This window comes from Colletotrichum jinshuiense, chromosome 1 (genome assembly GCF_051148585.1).
Source record: "Colletotrichum jinshuiense chromosome 1, complete sequence".
NCBI lineage: Eukaryota > Fungi > Ascomycota > Sordariomycetes > Glomerellales > Glomerellaceae > Colletotrichum > Colletotrichum jinshuiense.
This window is the reverse complement of record NC_139302.1, coordinates 3831748-3851224: the sequence shown is the minus strand read 5'-3', so window position 1 is coordinate 3851224 and position 19477 is coordinate 3831748. Positions and strand designations below refer to the sequence as shown.

At 57.8% G+C, this 19477-nt stretch overlaps 7 protein-coding genes across 7 annotated transcripts; 2 read left to right on the top strand and 5 right to left on the bottom strand.

Annotated features, from left to right (window-relative positions):
• Nucleotides 1–118: 118 nt before the first annotated feature.
• Nucleotides 119–842, bottom strand: EsH8_I_000978 (chitin synthesis regulation, resistance to congo red-domain-containing protein; the record flags this gene model as incomplete). Its single annotated transcript, XM_083268391.1, has 3 exons — nucleotides 119–470; nucleotides 552–689; nucleotides 790–842. 3 exons carry the CDS (start codon nucleotides 840–842, stop codon nucleotides 119–121), a joined length of 543 nt encoding a protein of 180 aa, XP_083118829.1.
• Nucleotides 843–3936: 3094 nt separating this feature from the next.
• On the bottom strand, nucleotides 3937–4766 carry EsH8_I_000977 (uncharacterized protein; the record flags this gene model as incomplete). The annotated part of the gene is made up of 3 exons (XM_083268390.1): nucleotides 3937–4134; nucleotides 4228–4500; nucleotides 4710–4766. 3 exons carry the CDS (start codon nucleotides 4764–4766, stop codon nucleotides 3937–3939), a joined length of 528 nt encoding a protein of 175 aa, XP_083118828.1.
• A 1259-nt stretch (nucleotides 4767–6025) lies between these two features.
• On the top strand, nucleotides 6026–6903 carry EsH8_I_000976 (fumarylacetoacetate hydrolase family protein; the record flags this gene model as incomplete). Its single annotated transcript, XM_083268389.1, has 3 exons — nucleotides 6026–6111; nucleotides 6194–6405; nucleotides 6476–6903. The coding sequence occupies 3 exons, from the start codon at nucleotides 6026–6028 to the stop codon at nucleotides 6901–6903; spliced, it is 726 nt and encodes a 241-aa protein (XP_083118827.1).
• Nucleotides 6904–7205: 302 nt separating this feature from the next.
• On the bottom strand, nucleotides 7206–7944 carry EsH8_I_000975 (3-hydroxyanthranilate 3,4-dioxygenase; the record flags this gene model as incomplete). Its single annotated transcript, XM_083268388.1, has 3 exons — nucleotides 7206–7640; nucleotides 7739–7814; nucleotides 7913–7944. The coding sequence occupies 3 exons, from the start codon at nucleotides 7942–7944 to the stop codon at nucleotides 7206–7208; spliced, it is 543 nt and encodes a 180-aa protein (XP_083118826.1).
• A 1580-nt stretch (nucleotides 7945–9524) lies between these two features.
• Nucleotides 9525–10674, top strand: EsH8_I_000974 (low-affinity Cu transporter; the record flags this gene model as incomplete). Its single annotated transcript, XM_083268387.1, has 4 exons — nucleotides 9525–9635; nucleotides 9825–10008; nucleotides 10238–10370; nucleotides 10557–10674. The coding sequence occupies 4 exons, from the start codon at nucleotides 9525–9527 to the stop codon at nucleotides 10672–10674; spliced, it is 546 nt and encodes a 181-aa protein (XP_083118825.1).
• Nucleotides 10675–11143: 469 nt separating this feature from the next.
• On the bottom strand, nucleotides 11144–13061 carry EsH8_I_000973 (8-oxo-dGTP diphosphatase; the record flags this gene model as incomplete). The annotated part of the gene is made up of 3 exons (XM_083268386.1): nucleotides 11144–11880; nucleotides 11991–12207; nucleotides 12600–13061. The coding sequence occupies 3 exons, from the start codon at nucleotides 13059–13061 to the stop codon at nucleotides 11144–11146; spliced, it is 1416 nt and encodes a 471-aa protein (XP_083118824.1).
• A 1279-nt stretch (nucleotides 13062–14340) lies between these two features.
• On the bottom strand, nucleotides 14341–15846 carry EsH8_I_000972 (uncharacterized protein; the record flags this gene model as incomplete). The annotated part of the gene is made up of 1 exon (XM_083268385.1): nucleotides 14341–15846. The coding sequence occupies one exon, from the start codon at nucleotides 15844–15846 to the stop codon at nucleotides 14341–14343; it is 1506 nt and encodes a 501-aa protein (XP_083118823.1).
• Nucleotides 15847–19477: the final 3631 nt, after the last annotated feature.

Here is a 19477-nt window from a genome sequence, read left to right as displayed (position 1 = left end):
CCAGGGTTTTCGAATCAAGGTATCATGTTTGTCGCAAACTTCGCAGCACTCTTTGTCTCGTACCATCAACCGTCATCAGCCTAAACCTCGTTCGTCGTCCGTCGTGTCCCGCAGGCATTTACTTTCCGGGGGGCGGTCCCGCAGGGGGTGTGTAGACGTCGCGCTGGTACGCGTTCTGCGGCTGCTGCAGGTGAATGCCCTCGTTGTGGCCGCCGTAGTATCCGTCGTTGGGGTTGAACGTGGTGCCGGTGTACTGGGGTTGCTGCTGGGCCTGCCCGTAGGCGGGCGGCGGGGCCTGGTAAGCACCCTGCGGCTGCGGGGGGTAGCCGCCGTAGCCCTGCTGCTGGCCGTTGTACGGCTGGTTGTAGGCGTAGGTGCCCTGGTTGTGCTTGTTGTTGTTGTTGCTCATCCAGCCGGTGCCGTAGAAGGGCTGGACGCCGCGCTTTCTGCGACGGCGGGAGTTCATGCATCTACCAAGGAGAACGGGTTAGTAAAGTCTGCCATTGCCGGAGGAGGGGCGTGCCAGAGAGAAGACAGCACTGGGGGAGTACCCTAACAGGATCAGAATGAGGAGGGCGATGCCGACGACGACGGCGGCCAGGACCCAGCGTCCCCACCAGTACCAGGAGCCGCGTTCGTAGCATCCTCCATTTCGGTAGATTTGGCCGGAACTGCAAGGGTTATATTGTCTGCAAGACGAGTGTTAGCATCATGAGGGGCCTCGCGGAGGTGCATGCAGGGACGTCCGAGTCCCGTCTGCCAAATGCCGAGACGGCGGATGGTGCTTACCTCTTGTCGAAGTTGATGGGGAGGATGTGGAACTCTCCTCCGAAGTCCGCCATCTTGTCGCTGATGGTAGAACGATGGATTATGCGTTAACGCGCTATCAGTGGTGTAAAAAGACTGACAGGGCTCGCCAACGGAGCTTCTGGTGGATTGATGGACGGGTTATGTTGCGGCGGGAAGGATGAAGAGGTGAGTGCAAAGGAAAGCTGTCCGGGATGGGGGAGCTTCGTTTGCCTTTGTCCTATCTGCTGTCTGTGCTTTGGGCAAAAAGAAACAGATTGTCTCGCGGCGGTGTTGCTATGCTCTTTTCCGGCGGCGAGGTGATGTTTAATGACGTGATGGCTGTCGGGGGACTGGTCAGGAACTGGAGGACCCCTCTCGGTGAATAGAGAATTAAAGTACCTGGGGTACTAAGTAGCAAGTGGGAGGTTGCAGCTTATTTGGGATGCAAATGGGGAGATGGGATGCGGGCTGGCTACAGGCGCCAGAATTAATCAAATAAAAGGTTTTTTTTGCGTTGTATGGCCCTAGGAATTTTATTAGGTACAAGGTTGGTTCCAGAAGAGAAGGAATCGGTCGGGGGGAGGGGAGAGGCAGGGAAAAAGAGGGATCAAGTTATATTCGCCCAGTCCATGAAGAAAGCCAAGCAAACCGTCGCCAGACAAAGCTACGTCTTGGAGGCTGGGCAAAGTCACTTGGCCCCAATCCATTGCGTGGCCTCCCCCTTCCAGGCTCCTCTGCCCAGACCCATTCAGACTGGAAGATTCGTCGGGGGGACTCCCACACCTTTTCCGATCCAAAGTACCGTCAGCCAGCAGCATCGCCGACAACTCGGCGAATGGCTCCCCACCGCCTCTCCGTGCCTCCGCCCTATGCTGGATGTACTTGGGCCTCATGCCTTCACGGCGCCAGCACCACCAGCACGTCCATTTACGAGACCGAGTTGCCCAGCCAGCCCACTCCAAGACACGCGGCCAGCAAAACCAGAGTAAGATGTGTTTACTTCGTGTGTACTTCAGGGTCCAGTGCGCCCGGTTGAGCTATCCCAACCGGCTCGACAATAGTTCCCACGGGAGTCCGGCATCGCCTGGGTGGTGGGCTGTGTTCACAGCTCGCCCAACCACTGCTGCCTCGCGAGAGCGAATCGCGAGACAAGAAAATACGGCCAAAACGCAGGCCGACGGGGTGGCCACCACTATGGGCGGCTGACATCACCGGCACAAACGAGGCTTGGCCGTACCCCATCCAGTGCCCATCCTCGCCCGTCTTCCCAAGGGTTCCTCGTCGGCCGTGGCGCTGCCGCGGTAGCGTGACCATCCCGCCCACTGAAATCCACTGAAACCGCTGTCCGAAGAGGTAGTGTGTGTGACTCTCTCTCTCGCTTCTCGTGGATAATTACAAAACGTACCTTGCGAGAGAGTTGCCCGCCAATGTACCGGTATGTGCCAAGCAGACCAGGATGGATGCGACTTACTAATCCCGTAATCGCCGCCCGTTTTGTCGCTGCTCTAGGTACTCTGGCCACGCCTTACAGCTGCGATGTCCTCCTCCCCCCTCCCCGGCTGCCTCCGCTGCATGGTTCTCGTCTGCCGTTTCCGGGCAGTCGATGACGGGACGACCTTAAGTAACCGGCGGCAACATTCCGGGGCCGGCCCTCCGACGAAGAATTCCAAACTTCCATGCACACGTCAGACGGCGCAGCGTATAGCCTCTCCAGCGTTTGTGTCGCCCCCCAATTAGGCTGTTTGTTTGATTTCCTGAAAAGTCACCTCGAAGCCCTTTCCCGCGCCTTTCCATCTGAAGTCTCGCCCCTCATCCCATCGTCTCCACAATGGTTCGTTCGTGTTCTTTTTTGGCCTGCGCCTCGCAAAACTCTCTCGTGTGTGGCCCCCCAGCCCGTTTGGCACGAAATGTGACTACCAAACCAACCTTAAAAACCGGCGACCCGCGAGTCCCGGAATGCTGGGAAGGCATTGTCGCTGATGCTGATGCGCCCCCCCTCCACTCTGCCTAAAGGGCCGACGACCCACTGCGCCGCTGATCCACCCTGCTGCAACCAGGCATACTGTGGTAGTGAGGTACCCTCCAACCAGCCATGTTATACCACGCAGCAGGGCCGTTCAATGAACTTGAACAACCCCTAACTTGGCAGGCCTCGTGCTCTGCAGCCACTCTAGTCCCCAAGAGGTATTAAATACACAAAAGCTTGACCCGACAGATACGCGCTTTCGTCTTGGGGGCAGCCCGGTGTACAGCCAGGAAACATGGCGGCTTGGATATCCATATCCTCCAACAGAGCAACTCGACCCGGCGGCCCGTCCAACTGGTTGATCGCGCCCTGCGTACTACACTAACCACAACCATCATTGACAACACGTAGCCGCAACTCTTCTCGTCTTGCTTCGCGCATCTGCTGTCCAATCTCGTAGTCGGGTCAGGTGCCGCGGCGTTGGGATGGTCTCAAACACTCCCGCCGCTATGGGTGGCAGTTCGGTGGCTCCCTGGGGCACCGCCGGGCTGGGTGGTTGGTTGTTCGGCCTTCGCCGTGTCGTCCTCCCGTCAAAGGACTCCAGCGCTTATGTCTGCCAGCCCAGCGGGTTCGAACCAACAGCATGGAGAACCGTACATACATCGACAATTGAATGTAGCATTGGGGTGTCTGTCTGCCTTGTAAGAATGAGGCACCTAAGCGAATCCTCATTGTATTAGAAGAATTCCTATCCTCTATGAGTACACAAACCATGTACCGATCAGCATCGAAGAGACGACCTCAGCGAGCACTGTGGAATCCGGCCAGCTGAAGAGACACTTATCTCGGATGCGATCCTCGCACTTTTCCCTACCGCCCCATGGTTTTCCCCAGTCCTTTCGATAGCCGGATGAAAGACGAGGACCAAAAGCCAACCGACCCTGGAGATTATGTCCCAGAGGGGCCGTTGCACTGGCCCAAAAAAACAATTCCCCCAATGTAGTTTGCCCAGCATCCAACTGAGTACCTTCCGTGACCCGTAACACCGATTCGTAGTAATTTTTAAAGTCCATCATGCCGGGCCCTGTCGAAAAAAGAAGAAAAAAAGAGTTCGAGCCCCCCAAAACGCCGTACCGCCGCTGATGTAAAGGAACCATGCGTGTGCTTGCGAAGCCACCCTCTCACTTGGGGAACGTGAACCGCGACGTGATCTTCTCGGGTTCCTTCTTGCCCGTGGCCGTCTGCTGCTGCTGGCGCGCCGCGAGGTTGGCAATCTTCTCCCTCGCCTTCATCAAGCTGCTGTTGTCCTGCTGCTTCAGTTTTGCTCGGATTTCGTACAGCGCCATCAGCGTCGACGCCCTGTCCAGATCATCTTCAGCCTGTTCCGCAACCAAAATGTGAGCTCTCTGTCCTGTTCCAAGTTGTTGCTGTTGCTGCTGCTGCTGATGCGGCAAGGCGAGGGGGGACCGTACATCTGAATCCCTCTTGGGGGTCCCCGGGATGGAACCCTGGGCCGAGTTGGAGCGAGACATAACGGGCGGGCTCATCATCATGCGACGGCCAAACTTGTCGACGCGGGCCGGGGAGGCTGTGCCCGTGCCCGGCCGCGAGGTCTGCGAGCTGTGTGCGCGGCGGAGTTCGTCGGTGGGCCGCTTGGGCAGTCCGGCGGCGGGGTTGGCGACGCTCTTCTCGACCGTCTCGATGGCCTTGTTCGCTGTAACGAGGGCGGCTGCTGCGCTGCGTTCCTGAAGTTGGAAAGATTGAAGTCGTCAGCTTCCCGTGTCCTTGGGTTTTCTGAAAGTTTACGTCGATCCTCCTTCCCGGTCCCTTCCCCGTGTGACTGCCAGGGCGCGCCGGGGCGGCGCAACCCGGGAGAGTTACATGGGCAACGGAGAGAATGCGACGGGGGCAAGAGATGACGGGGGCGAGGATGGCGGGGCTGCGGGATACACACCGTTGCGTTAAGGCTGCTCAGGTCGGCGAGCATCTGCGCCAGCTGGAGGCTCTCCATGGCGACTCCGTTATGTGAATATGCGCGGGTTCTCCTTGGTGGTGGTCGCGTGCGTAGTGCGTGGAATAGAGGAGTCGTTGGTTGGGCCTTGAACAATGCGGTGTTGAAAGAAGTGGATAATTTGCTTTTGGCAGTTAGTTAGTTAGCAGCGAGCCAAGAGTGGATCCGGTAGGACGAACCCACCGACGCCGTCATTCCAGTCTGGGAATTTCAGACTTTTTCAAAATCAGGTACCAGGGATGTCTTGAAGTTGGGTTCTTTGAGTATGCCCGACAAATGCACAAGGAAGAGGAGGAGAGAGAGGGAGGGAGGGTGAGAGACGACAATAGGAATGCCGGAGCGGTGGGTGCCTGTGCTCAAAATGTTTTACTGTTGCGAAAAGTGCAGCCACAGCGTAATCCTGCTGATTAACATGCACACTCGCAGTGGGCAATTGGTGAACGGCGCTGAGGATGGAGATTCGCGGGCACAAGGCAAACAATAATGATGCTACCCCGCCCGGGCACAAGGCAGAGAGAAGCCAGAGTGCGAAAGAAAAGTGTCCTCATTGGACGTCTTCAGGATCGGATCCAGTGCTCTGTCCTCCGAGGAGCCTCAGGGAGCGGGGTGAGCATCACCTCTGTCCCCCCCACACTCGGGCATTCCAGCCACCATGCGTAACCCCAGGCCCTTCCCTGTCGGCCGTGTTTACTGGAGTGACCGCTGGAATGCCTGTTGCAGGCCTGCTGCAGTGGGCGGTGGCCTTCACTAACCACTCACCTAGGAGGGAATCTGCGGCGTTCTGCTTTCCCCGACCGGCCCTGGCGGCAAGTGTTTCCCCAAAGGCTTCAGACGGTTCCAGATCTCGCGCGCATTGGCTCCTGTCCGCTCCCGTAGTCAGGTATCCATCATATCCCATCCAACCAAGGCGGAGAGAGCTCCCCCTCCTTCATGCAAGCTTGCCCATTGCTCGTCACCCCGTTGGCGCAACCCATCCACCAAATCGCCTTACCGCAGTAACCACATTGGCACAGCTCCGTAGTGCCGGCAGCTCTCCCGACGTAACCTTCCCAGACTGTAGAACTGACTAAGCACTGGTGAGTCCCTCTGTCCTGCCTGCTCCCCCGGATATTCACTTCGCTCCCAAGCCGAGACTCCGATGCTGCTCCGGCATCGCTTCGGCTTCGTTCCCGAACCCGCTCTCCACCGACGCGCTCAAATAAAAGCATCCCGAGGCTGACGCAGAATTTCATCTCAGAGGTCGGAACAGATTCATCAAGATGTCTATGGTTTTCAGGCGCTCAATGGCTACCGCCGCCTCGCTGAAGAGGGCCGGCAAGGTTATGTGCATCGGCCGCAACTATGCGTGAGTGATTTGTCAATTGGCGGCGACGCGGCAATGCAATGCCCAATGAAGAACCGGCAGACGGCTAACAAGCAACCGGCAGCGACCACGTCAAGGAGCTCAACAATGTCCGCCCCAAGCAGCCCTTCTTCTTCCTCAAGCCCACCTCCTCCATCCTCCTGCCCGGGGCCGGCCCGGTGCTGAGGCCCAAGGGCGTCGACATGCACTACGAGGTCGAGCTCGCTCTCATCCTGGGCAAGCAGGTCAAGGACCTCAAGGCCGACGACTACAAGGGCGCCATCGACGCCATTGAGGGTACGGCTCACTTCTCTCTCTCACAGCTCCCGTCCCCCCGGTTCTCTTGTTTTACTGACGCCCCCGACAGCCTACGCTCTCGCCATTGACATGACCGCCCGCAACGCCCAGAACGAGGCCAAGAAGAAGGGCCTTCCCTGGGACATCGCCAAGGGCTTCGACACCTTCCTGCCCATGAGCGACATCGTCAAGAAGTCGGCCATCCCCGACCCCCACGACGTCGAGCTCTTCCTCAAGGTCAACAACGAGACCAAGCAGGACGCCTCGACCAACCTGATGCTGTTCCAGATCCCCCGCATCCTGAGCGACATCTCCAAGGTCATGACCCTCGAGGCCGGCGACATCATCCTGACCGGCACCCCCGCCGGTGTCGGCCCGGCCGTGCCCGGTGACGTGATCAGCGCCGGCCTCCGCGTCGGCGGCAAGGAGCTGGCCGAGGCCAAGATCGAGGTTGCCGTCGAGGAGTCTCCCAGCTCGTACGAGTTTGCTGAGACGTAAAGCGGTCTTTGTGTGTGCTCTCTCGAATTGGCTATTCATCGAGGGTTTTGAGCGATTTTTTATCTCCAGTGACTCACGAAAAGAAGAAAAGAAAAAAAGCCGTGACAAGTGTCTCACTACCGGCTAAGGGATAGAGCTCTTGGATTCAGCATGAGAATTACACATGTACTTTTATTGTCTAGACCGTCTGCCCGCCTACAACATACCCACAACTACATATAAAAAATCATCATAGACATGCCCTTTTTTCGGATTTTAATTTCTTCTTCGGTGTTTTGCCTCTCTGTAAAGCGCAAGACAAATCACTCCAGGTTGGGATCCTTGATGGACCCGGGACTCGGCGCCGCCTGGGCCACGGTGCCGCACTTCTTACACGTCCGCGCCTGCTCGTCGGCCTTGAAGGCCTCGACGGCGGCCTTGATCTGGGTCCCGAGGTCGGTGCAGTGGAAGGCGGCCTCGTGGACGGGCTCGCGGCACGACTCGCAGTACCAGCGCATGCGGTCCAGCGAGCCCTCGGGGCGGCGCTGCTCGAGGACGACGCCAACCGTGTTGGCGAAGCGCACGGGGTTGTGCGGGGTGTTCCCCGGGAGCAGGAACATGTCGCCCTCGCGGATGATGACGTCCTTGAAGACGCCGTCGTCGACGACCTTGAGCATCATGGCGCCCTTGTACTGGTAGAACCACTCTGGGGTCTGGTTGATGTGGTAGTCTGTCCGGGCGTTAGGGCCGCCGACGATCTTTGCGAGGCCGGGGGGGGTCAGCGGTTTGTAAGTTGAATGAGATTGGGATTGGCGGGGGGGGGGGATGGCGATGAGACCGGGGGTTGGTTTCCTACCATGACGGTGAAGTCTTCATTGTAGACGCAGTAGTTGTTGATTGGGGGCTTGAGGAGGTGCGAGTTTTCCTCCAGCCTGTTGAGGGGTTCCAAGTCAGTTTGAGTCGCGTTGACGTCAGTTGCGCGAATAGCCTCAACCTCGCAACATGACTCTGTCCGGGGTCGGGGACTTACCACTTGGGCAGGTTGACAGGGGTCGAGAGCATCGCGACAATTATGCAGTGAGTGAGTCACTTGAGTCGTGCGCAGTTTTCCCTCTGCAGTTGAGCAAGGGTAAGTAACGATGGGTTTGTAACTCTCAAAGTCGTGGGGCACGGAATTGATAACTCGAGAACTGTCGACTGATAAGGGTGAGGTCAGGCCCGAGGTTGCGTAGCTAGCCGGTCCCCTCTCTATCTATTTCTCTCACGTGGCGAATGGCATTCAGCGTTGCGGAATTAGGCTTTGGAGATCTGACGACTCCCACGGAGTACAGAGCGCTCTGCATTTATCAGCCTCTGGTCCGCTAAAGCCGTGCTCGTCCGGACGGCACATCGGCCTTGGACTCGGGGCCAACTGGCTACACTCGCCAGTGCTGCTGACCCGCTTACAGTACAGACTCGGACGACGACTGCCGTCTCGTTGTTGCCTCTCGCCAGCCCAGTGCAGCTTCGTCGCTGAATCGTGGGCAAATTCCAGCCGTAGCGGACTCGGGGGGCCGAAAGCGAGCCACCATGGCCCCCCTCCTCCAAGCGGAAACAACCCCCTTCATGCCTAGGAGGCACAACCCGGTGGTGAAGCCCCCAATGGGAGCGTCTGAATGTCACTGGTGAGTGGGAAGCAGGCCGCATGTGACGCCTGGCGTGTCTGAGAACCCCCCGCTCCGCCCTACCCGTCTTGTCTCGCCCACTTTCCCGCCTCGCAGCAGGAGCTTCGTACTGGGGGCTCGGTGTGTCGATCTCACAGGTCTGTTGCTGCTGCTGACATGATGGAACCCGTCCAGCACTGCACTAGGTAGGTACGGATACAGCACCCCCAGCGGACTGGACACAGCGAAGGGGTCCGGGCGGTGGGACCTCCCTCCTTCAGCCAATTCGGACGAGTCAACGACGCCATAGTCCACGGCCGCTGCAGCTGCAGTGCTCTTCTAGGCCCTTCCCTTCCCTTGGCCTTGCATTCCTCCCTAGCCTTTCCCGCATCCAGCCCACGTCCACGAGGACAAGCCCAGCAGTAGTGGTGTAGCTCGCCCAAACCAGAGCCCTCCAGCGCCCTTTTGGCCGGATCCGCACCGGCCATGACCTTGTCCCCAAAGGTCTGTCTCGACTCGTCACGCCGTCAGTCGACCACGTCCCTACACCGATACGATGAACATGGAAAAGACGAATAGGGAACATCCCGTCTCGACTTGCGCAAATTTGAGCGAGTTTCCTAAAGCCACGGGTCCGCCACTCGTCACCGTAGCCCGCAGTACGTATCTCGCCAATTCGTTATTAGAAAATTCCCATCCTTCAGCGTCTTTGGGGGTTGTCCTTTTCCCTCCGGTCCATTTTGCCCATCTCCCTAGCTCCCGCTATATCGGACCCTTTTTTCCCCCGCGAAATCGCACCCTGTCTCCGCTATCATACCCCCCCGTGCCGCATCTCTCAGCGACCGACAGCTCCCAGGCCGCACCCTTTCCCCTTTCCACCAAACATCACCACACTCATCCCTTGACATCGCCGGATCCGACCGATCGAACACCTTGCACCGCCGCACCGTTCTCGAACCCGACCACCATACCTCGACCTTCCACGTAGAATCACGCACAATGGATCACTCCCACATGGACCACTCGAAGATGGACCACTCGGCCATGGACCACGGCGACATGGGAGGACACGGCATGGGCGGCGGCATGGGCGACCGGTGCAGCATGAACGTACGCAGAGGACCTCTCCCCTTCCCCTCCACCTTCCACATGTCTACAAACCTGCTCTCCTCGTCGTCGTATCCTCTCGTCTACGCAAGCTCCGGGTGCTTTCCGTACGGGGGGATGCACAGCCCTCCGTTCTCGCGGCCCGTTCGCCGAACAAGTGAAGCCGGCTAACCCTCCGTCTCGGCCGTTTAGATGCTCTTCACCTGGGATACCAAGAACCTCTGCATCGTCTTCCGCCAATGGCACGTCCGTTCCACCAGCGGCCTCGTCATCTCCCTCCTCCTCGTCGTCGCCCTGGCCGCAGGCTACGAAGCGCTCCGCGCCGCCTCGCGCCGCTACGAGCAGTCTGTGAACAAGCGCGTCGACTCTCTCCCGAGTAAGTCCCTCCTGCGTCGCGGATACACGCACACACATACATGAACCTCCCCCCCCCCCCCTCCGCACCTAGTCTCATCCTGCCTGCTGCCTCTTGTACACTTGCGCTCCCTCCCAAACGCCCCTCTTCCCGATCGTCGTGGAGGGGACTTCACGGAGCGCATACAACCCCCAAACCCTCCCCAAACTTGATAGGCACACAATGAGCTAAGAGTCTGGTCTTTCTCGAGGCGCCGCTGCAACCGTTACTGAGACAACCCCCTTCCTATGGACAGGACGAGAACAGGCCGAGGCCAGCCGGAGTGCCCACCTCATCAAGGCCGCCCTCTACGCCGCGCAAAACTTCTACGCCTTTATGCTCATGTAAGTCCCCCTCGGTCCCAATCCCCTCCCCTCCCCTGCTCCGTCGTCTCCATGCGTGCCCGCATACAAGAACTTGCTTGTGGGGTTGCCCCAGAAAGCGCCGAGCAGCAGCAGACGACAGAAAAGAAGAAATAGAAGCAGAAAACACACCCGCCACGGCAGGAGGAAACGGGCTGACCGGAACAGGCTCGTCTTCATGACATACAACGGCTGGGTCATGGTTGCCGTCGCGATCGGCGCATTCGTGGGATACGTCGCCTTCGGCAGCTCGACCTCGTCGACCAAGGACAATGCCTGTCATTGATTCCGGCCAAGGGGGGGCCGGGGGCGCAATCGCCCAAGGCCAAAGAACCATTAGATATACCCTTAGAAACACTGCCAATTGTTTATTTTATTTTCTCTCTCGCTCTCTCCATGTCTCGCTGTCTTCCCCTTTTGGATCATTGCTAGGCGCATCTTTTCATCACGGGCATTGGTTGTTCGAGAGCATTGGCCACACGAGCCGACCGGAGCCGCGACGGGGCAAGCAAGGCACGCCAGGAAGGGGGGGCTTTGGGGGGGGAGTATCATGGCAAAGCAAAGATTCATTCATCATGGCTGCTGCAGCTGCTCTAGCTGTAGACTCTCTATAGTGTATTCTACAAAAAAAGGGGGGGCACTTCGCGTTTTCAAGTGGTCCTCCCCTTTTCTCACGCCCTCGTCCTCCAAGCTTGCGGGCCAATCCGACCCAACAACACGCCGTGACATTTGCCGCGAGGGGGGGGGGGGGGGCTTCACATCTTTGCAGGCTCCGCCTTCTCCTCTCTGCCGTCTGCCCGCTTTGTGGTCGTGTCCGTTGTGTCCGTCGTCGTCGCCGCCTCGTCTCGTTTCCTCTTCTTGTCGACCAGGCTCCCCTCCTTCTCGGCCTGCAGGATGATCTCCTCGTCCCCAAAGTGCGTGTTGCACTCGAACTCGGGCTCCTTGCCGTAGGCGATGCGCGCCGCGTCGACGAGCATGTGCGCCGTGAGCCCCCACACCTTGAACCGCGCCGCCTTCTCCTCCTCGAGCTTCTCCGCGAGGTTGCTCTGCGGGTGGTCCACCTCCATCGCGTTGCCCGGCGTCGTGACGCGCTGGTTGTCGACGGGGACGTAGAAGTTGTGCACCCGCCAGGGGTGTTCCTTCCAGTTGATCCAGTTGCCGTCGTACCAGTGGCCCGGCGGCAGCCTCCGCTGCCCGTCGTGCGGCTCCGCGTCCTTGGCCTTGAGGAAGTTGTGGAAGGGCGCGGAGAAGACGGCCGCGACCTCCTTGGCGTCCAGGCGCGGGATCATCCGCTCTTCGACGAGGGGGCTGGGGTGCTCGTCGGGCTCCTCGTCGGCGTGGAGGAAGGCCACGCAGGGGCGGACCACGAGCTCCGTGCGCGCGAGGTTGTAGGGGAGGTAGCACAGCGGTTCGATCTTGAACGGCTTGGGGATGCGGGCGTCCTCCATCGGGAGGCCTATCTCCTCCCATGCTTCTCTCCTGGCGATCTCGTCTGTTGCCGCCGCCCAATTCTCCGTCAGCTTTACGCAATCTTCTCGCGGCTGTCCTGCCTCATCGCCTCGATGGGTCTAACTGGAAGGGAAAGGGGGGGTTGCAACTTACACGGTGTCTCTTGCAACGTATCCGCCTTTCCTCCGGGAAACGCCGCGTGCCCGGAGAAGCTCCGGAGGCTCGCCGCGCGCATTGTGATGACAACACGCAAGTCGCCCCTCCGATCCGCGTACAAGAGTATCAGCACGGCCGCGCGGCGGCTGACGGGCATTCGGTCCCAGAGCGGGAAGGCTGGCGGGGTGTATCGGCGCAGCCGCGCGATGGCCGCCTTTGAGCGCATCAGCATCCTGTTCGCGCAAAGATACATGATGTCTCAAGTGATGTGCCGGGAAATTTCAAGAACCGGGAAAGGCCAAAAGGCAAGGGAAAGAGAGAGGGAAAGAAGGAGAAGGAGGGAAAAGGAACGAGAGCCATCGAACCGTGAGTTCTTGGGGGTAAACGCAGCACATGATATGTGCCAAACATGGCATACACAGGAAAGAGGGGGGAGGTGTGAGAATATGGCCAATTTGGGGAAAATAGTACAAAAAGTGGTGATAGGCTGGGGGAGAGTAAGAAGCAAGAGAGAGGTAGAGCTGCACGGCTGAGTCGAGGTTGTATCTACCCCAACTACTACTGCTACTGCTGCAAAGACTCTGGGGCACGAGGGGAACTACTAACCGCAGACACAGCGTTGAGCGGAGCCATGGCCTCTGCATCCCAGTAGCTCGTAACCTCTTCGTTGTCGTCGAGGATTAGAATTCCTTCGGGTTTGTCGTTGCTGTCGTTGTCGTGCCTCTCGGTGCTAGCGGTAGTTGTAGGAGGGTTGGTGATGGTAGTGGCACCGTTGGGCGCGGCAGCCGACGACGATGCTGCAGCCGTAGCGGCGGACGGATCCTTGGCGGCTGCGGCGAGGTGGGTGGTGATCTCGTGGACTTCCTGGTCGGTGGGTGGCGTAGCCTCGTCTAGCTGCAGCTGCCGGTGCTGCAAAAGCTGGTCAGAGGGCTGCGGTTGCAGGGCTGGCGACGCCGTCTCCGTGGTTGCTGCTGTCGTTACGGGCGTTGACGTTGCCCCTGCGTCTTCGGAGAAGGACAAGGGAGAGGCTGGGGCCGGCGAGGGGTCCGTCACGGCCTCTTGGGTCATTCTTGGTCTATGTTTCTACCGGGGGTGGGGGGGGGGGGAGGGCAGCGAAGGTAGATACTGCGGTACAAACTCAAGTATACCGAGCCTTGGGAGTTGAAAGCAGGGAGCGGAAGAGAGGGGAGAAGAGGGTGTGGTGGTGGGTGGGGTGTGATGGAACTCTGGTCCAGAATGGACGATGGCAAAGACAAAAATCGGCACGAGCAAGCGAGGTTCGATGCTCGAGCGCGCGTGCGTGTTCTGCCCGTAAGGCCACGGATGGGATGCGGTCGGACGTGGGGTGGATGATGGAAGGATGGGCGGATAGACAACGCCCTGCGGGTTCGGGGATGTGTGTGGTTGGAGAAAGTAGGAGAGCCAGAAGCTGCTTTTGCTGCGAACATGTCTTGGGGAAGCGTGGAAAAGGCCAAGCCGAATTGCGGGGGTGGGGTTAATTTACATGTCCCGACTTGCCTTTTCGTACGAATAGGCAGACATGGTAAGGGTAAGTAGCCTATCACTCATCACCGATATAGGCGCAACCACGCCGAGGCTCGGCAGGCTGCGGTTCCAGATCTCAACGAACCACCAATGGCCGTGGACCAGTTCCAGGACACATTTCCCCCGTTAGATGCTCATTGGGTCGGCAGCAGCTACCTCACTGAGAGAGGCTACATGGTACATTGCGGTTGGTAACCGACCACTTTCCACCTTGCCTGTAGCTCGGCAGGCGGCGGCCCGGCGAGCACGGAGGTTCCGCGTGGTTGGGGTTGGTCAAGATTGGGCTTGTGATTGGCCCGGGCCGGGTTCTGCATGGGGAATGCGGGACCCCTACCCGCCCTTTCACTTGTCAGTGTGGGCTGGAGAGATGGCGAGACCTGTTCACGTCACACGGTTTCGGGCGCATTCAGACTTTGGGTTTGCATCGACGGATTCATCCCTGTTCCCTCTACTTTTCCTCCTTCAGTAACCACCCAGTCAGCTGGCCTTTCCAAGATGCTCATAACTCTCCTCAGGCTTGACGGCAATACGTGACATGCAAACCCCGCCCCCCCTAACCAGAAAGACGCCTTCCGCTCTCTTAGCACATCCCATAATCTAGACTCCTCTCCAAGATCGACGGCCAGGTCGGCATGCAACGCTAAACAGATAGACGCCGAGACAGGACACCATTCCAATCTCCCTCCCAAAGAGGAGAAAGCCAAACCAACCGCTCCATCCCAAACACAGGCGACAAGTGTGTGTCCCTCACAGGACGCCAAACATTGCACGCCGTCGCATCCTACCCCCCCTCCCCCTCGTACTAGAGCGATGTCCCCTCCGGTATCACCCGGATGCTATGCCTCAGACTGTTTCTCCGCCGATCGTCCTTGGAGAGCCCTATCGAGTTCGCCGTCTTCTTGACCTGCGCCGCCAGGCCCTGCATCGAACGCCTGCTGGATTTTCTGCCCAGTCCAGACGCGGGCGATTCGGGCCCGGACGCCGAGGTGGTGCTGCGAGGGTCTGACGTTGGCGGCAGCTCGACGGGTGATGTACCCTCCGACACCACCCTCCGGTGTTCGCCGCTCCGCCTGAAGACCCGGGACAATGCGTCCGAGTACTTCACCCGAAGCCGGTCGTCGTCCATCGAGTGTGCGTGCATGTCCGGGTGGCCTGACCTCAGAGAATTCTTGCCTGTGCTAGGGCCCGTGCCGGGGCCTAGCGAGGACGGCGAATGCGGCGTCGTGTTGATGCCCATCGGCGGCCGCTTCCTGCCGGACTGGAGCACCTTGGCCGCAAAGCTCAGCCTGTTCTTTGGCTGCAGGATGGATTCCTGCGTCGATTCGGCACTCGTCCGTGATGACGTTGGCGCCGACCTCCGACTCGAGTTCGCAATTGATGTCGCCGTCGCGTGATAGAGGTCCTTGGCCCCCACATAGCTGACCTCCATGTGGTTGTTTCGTCGGGCAGGCAGCGTCTCGAAGTGGTGCATACCGGGCGACCTCAGCGGGCCAATCTCTGAATCTCGGCGACGGGGGCTCGATTCGTCAAAGTCCAAGATTTCCACCCGGGGCGGCACTGGAGATGCGGGTATCCACGATGAACGATTCTTCCGTGAGCTAGGGCTGAAGTCCCATTCACTTTCAAAGTCCGACTCGTCATCGTGGTCGTCAATTATGTCTAGCTTCCCATGCGGTTCGGATGCCGATGGTGTCTTTTCCGAGTCTTGGCCGCTGCTGGCGTTGACTGGGGTCGATGGCATTATCCTTTCTGATATGGATTGTCGCCGCCCTGTCCGAGGCGGCGTGATACCATTGTAGTCCATATCGAGTCCGGTGATTTGTTTTATCTTGGCGGAAGAACGGTGGGCGCTGAGTGGGCTCGATACCGGGGTAGAAAGGCGTCTGTTGGCCAGCTTCTTGATCTCTGGTTCGGGTTTACGGCTCTGCGGCGAGCAGCTCCGGTGTACTGAGGACCGCCGTGACGCAGGCGTCGGGGTGTGCTGGATGAGGATCGTGCTGATTTCGGTTTCCAACCTGTCGCTCGTCTCCTGCGCTGATGGGGATGGCGACGGCGTGGTCCTGGGCCTGCTCCTCGACCGCGAGGAGTTCATTGTTGTTTTTGACTCATCCGACACAGCCGACATAACTGAGTAGGCCGAGAGTTGACGAGTAAACCCCGGCCGTAGAGGAGGCAGCGGCGGGAGCGGCTTCCTCCGATAAGTGCCAGACGGTTGCTGAGGAGGCAAATCGTGGCCCGGCGGAATCGTAATCTCCAGACCAGGCGGCAGCTGGCTGGGTATGATTCGAGGTTCCATGCTGGCTGACATTTTCGAGAAATTGGTCAATTCGTGAGTTCGGTGCGGCAAGAGAGAGGAAGAGCAGCAAGAATGGTGTCTAGGACGAAATCCGGGAGTCTGGTGCAATATGACCCGTATCGCTGGTAGCCACCGGTTCAATGGCAAAGCTGATGGCCCAGACACTTACACCGAATGCGGCCAAAAGATCTTCTAGAATCCAAGTCGAAGCCCTTTGTTGGCGTTGAAGACTGGATCGGGAATGGCTAGCCCAGAGTAAATGACTCTCTTGACAAAGGACAGCCGCGAGCCAAGCCGTGTCTATCAGCCTTCGTCAGGTGTGGTGGTGTCGGCTTCCGGCCTACAATCTTGCCGTGCTGATGATGTGCAATCCTTCTTCTGCGGGGTATATGCGAGAAGGGTGTTTCCAACGTGGTTGGTTTTGTCGACGGGGGTTTGCCAGCCATTATCTAGGTCGTGACAAAACAAAGCAGCATGGATGCCGGACTACCCTCGTCGAATACTGCCATGCTTGTCATTGTTTGACAGTCTGACAGTCCCAGGCAGATGCCGTCCAATGAAGTTGCTTGGTGGCCACACTCCAAACAACCTCCTGGTCTGTCCACTTATTTCTCGCTGTTCGTGGGATGGATGTCAGCCATGTTTATCCAGCAGTTGGTGCCCTCACACGTGGGACTACAGGGCTGATGCTGTGATACTTTTTCTCGCTGTGCCACCCCGGGCCTCCTCCCATCTTGACGATCCACCTGTCACAGAATCGACGCGGAACGGCTGGAGCATGATCCTAGTCAGCCATTGCACTCGTGGAGGCACCAGCGAGCAGGGCTGAAGCGTTGTCTGGGGGCTCTGGCCCTAGTCCTTGGTCGATATTCAAGGCTCGGGCAATATCAGCTTTGTCAACTGTGGTGGACAGACACTTATAGGAACCGCGAGCCATGGACTCTGGCAAAGAAGCCAGGGGAACTACTGCGCCTTGCATTGAGCAATGTCTGTCGTTTATCCTTTGCTCGAAGAAACCATACAAGTATCGAATCCAGATCATCTCAATGATCCGCTCCGAGATGACACCTGCAGCGAGTGCTAAGGGAGAGACCAACTTGGACCACGAGGAGAGGCTGTGAACTCGGATGTCCCTCCCAAAAACTTCTCAGCAGTGTCTCTTTTCCAAGATCTTCCATATAACTGCACACTGACGCGGCGGGTATACGAGTAAAAGTTGACTAGCCATTTCACCTGGAGCTCGAAGCCTTACTAAGAGGTCAAATTCATCGAGCTGGGGCGATCCCCGGTAAAACAGCTTCGGTGGTGAGCTGGTTGAAGCAGGCAACTCCGCCCTCCAGCGCCGAACCCACCGAACCATGCAATCAGGAGAGGGTCAAAAAACATGGTTTTTGTCATGGTTTTTGCCATGGTTAACCGGGACGCCTTTGTTGCCATGCGCCGCTTTTGCCGAGACTTCGGCAACCTTGAGGGGATCTGCTGTCGACCCTCCGAGACATGTTTGAGTCGTGGTCGATCGATTGGCCCCACGAGCCTGACTTGAAGGCATCGTCTCAACATATCAGTACGCATTGGGTGAAAATATTACTAAAACTGAGCCGTTGGACCTTCAGAAGAGCCGTTTGAAAGGCTGCCATGCGAACGCATTCGGCGTACTGTATGGCACAAGGTCAGACATGATTACTTGATCGCGCCAGCAGACCCACGTCATCATCGCCGCAAACGGCCAGACGAATCGCGACCCCTCGTTCTGCAAACTTTGGCGGCCCGGTGTTGGCCACATGTGAAATTCCCTTTCCGGTCAAGCCGGGGACCAACCTTGCTCTGTCCAACGACGGCGGGGTCGGGCGACTGTGACTTCGAACTAAGGGGCTCATGCAAGGCCTTCCATGTTGAGGGCTGGAGATATAACCAAGTAACGCCACGTCGCAGAGCATTCATAACATGGTGACCACCGACCTACTAGGCTACCCAAATATATCTCGTGTTGGCCTTGACCCAAGAGTGCTCAAACGCCTGGGCTGGCTGAAGCCGCCGGTCGTTCAATGAGCGGTCCCCTTAATGGTGTACTATCTAATTTCGGTGAAGACGTATCTTCGCCCACTGGCTTTAGTCCCAGAGTCTCACGCACGCCCCAAGACCCACGTTCTTCCCAATAAGTAAAGCGATTACGGACAAAGATGATGCTTGATGCTGGAGTCGAGACTCTTGGTCAGTATTATCAGTAGTGTGGCGTATCTGATTTCTGAATGCTCGATGGGCGATGGCTAAGCCTAATTGAGGAGCCGGAACGAAGCAGCGCAATTATTCGTGCACTAATGGCGGCAGGCCACGAAGAGCCTGTTAGCCATTCTGACGTCGGGGCCATTCTCTAAATCGTAGGCTCAGTTCTGGTTGGCTGTTCAGCCAAATTGTCCAAGAGCGCCATCTTGAGGCAGCGACCTGCGTGAGGAGCCTCGATTCTGGGCCAACGAATCACCGGAAGGACTACCTGGACCTCGGACTTTGAAGGCTGGACCAGCCTGTTTCGAGATGGATCACTGTCTCGGTTCGTTTACAATGATCGATGCAAATGTTGCCAAATCCGAGGACGATGTCATTTCGAGCCCACGTATAAGCGTTTGGGCCTCTGGCAGGTTACTCGTGCGAATCCAAGCTAGTCAAGGGGTCGCTTCCCCGGCTTCCTCTCACTGGACACTTCGAACGGCGGACTAGACAGCGACAGCTCAGGTCTACGTCCAGTGCTTCAACTCTGGCTTTCTCGGGCACTGCTCAAATCAGTGGCCTCACGTGGCATTGTATATTCGAGTTCGTGATCGCGGCAAACCGCAGTTTGCAGCCCATTATGTCTCGTGCCCTGACTTCACTCAGCGGTGGATTCGTATATTCTGCTTTCTGATGGGCCACCTTGGGCCCCGCCTGGTAGACTACATTGGGAGTGATGCTGGCAAAGAACTTGAAGTTTGGCGCAGCAAACCGCACCGTCGCCTCGCTTGAAATACACTTCAGCCGCTGGTTTCACTACCAAATCATCTTCCTCAACAATGAGCCAGTAGGTGGAGGCTTTATCATGGCGTTAAACAGCACAGTTAGCGGAGTAGTGACCTTAAGGCGATACCATATGAGAGCTGGGTGTTTCCGAATTGGGTCAACTAAACCAACACAAGAATACGCTTGACGGAGCAGGGAACGCGGGAAATTAAGCATGCCGGCCAGGAAGGTTATCATCATATGTGTCGCTGCTATTCGGCGTCAGTGACAGTTCCGATATATAAGCACCAAACACTGACAGACTCAGGGCCTGCAGCAACTTATATCACCTCGAATTATTCCGGAAATATAGATGGTATCGGCGTTTGGAACCGGATGTCGACCTCCTATAGCCGGACGGTCAACCACCAAAGTCTTGGATACTAAGAAATGGCTCCTTCCCACGACCGATAGACGACGGGGTCGGTTGCCAATACGAAGGCGATGGTAGGGCGAGAAGAAATTACGGCAGATTCTGTCTGGATATACTAGAAGAATCGAACATTGCAGAGCGATCGTGGCTATCGTGGATGTTGTGTGATTTCAGCATGATGAAGAGCGGACGGAATGCATAGTTCCGCCGGTTCGTCTTTAAAGCTGTCGAATGGCATAC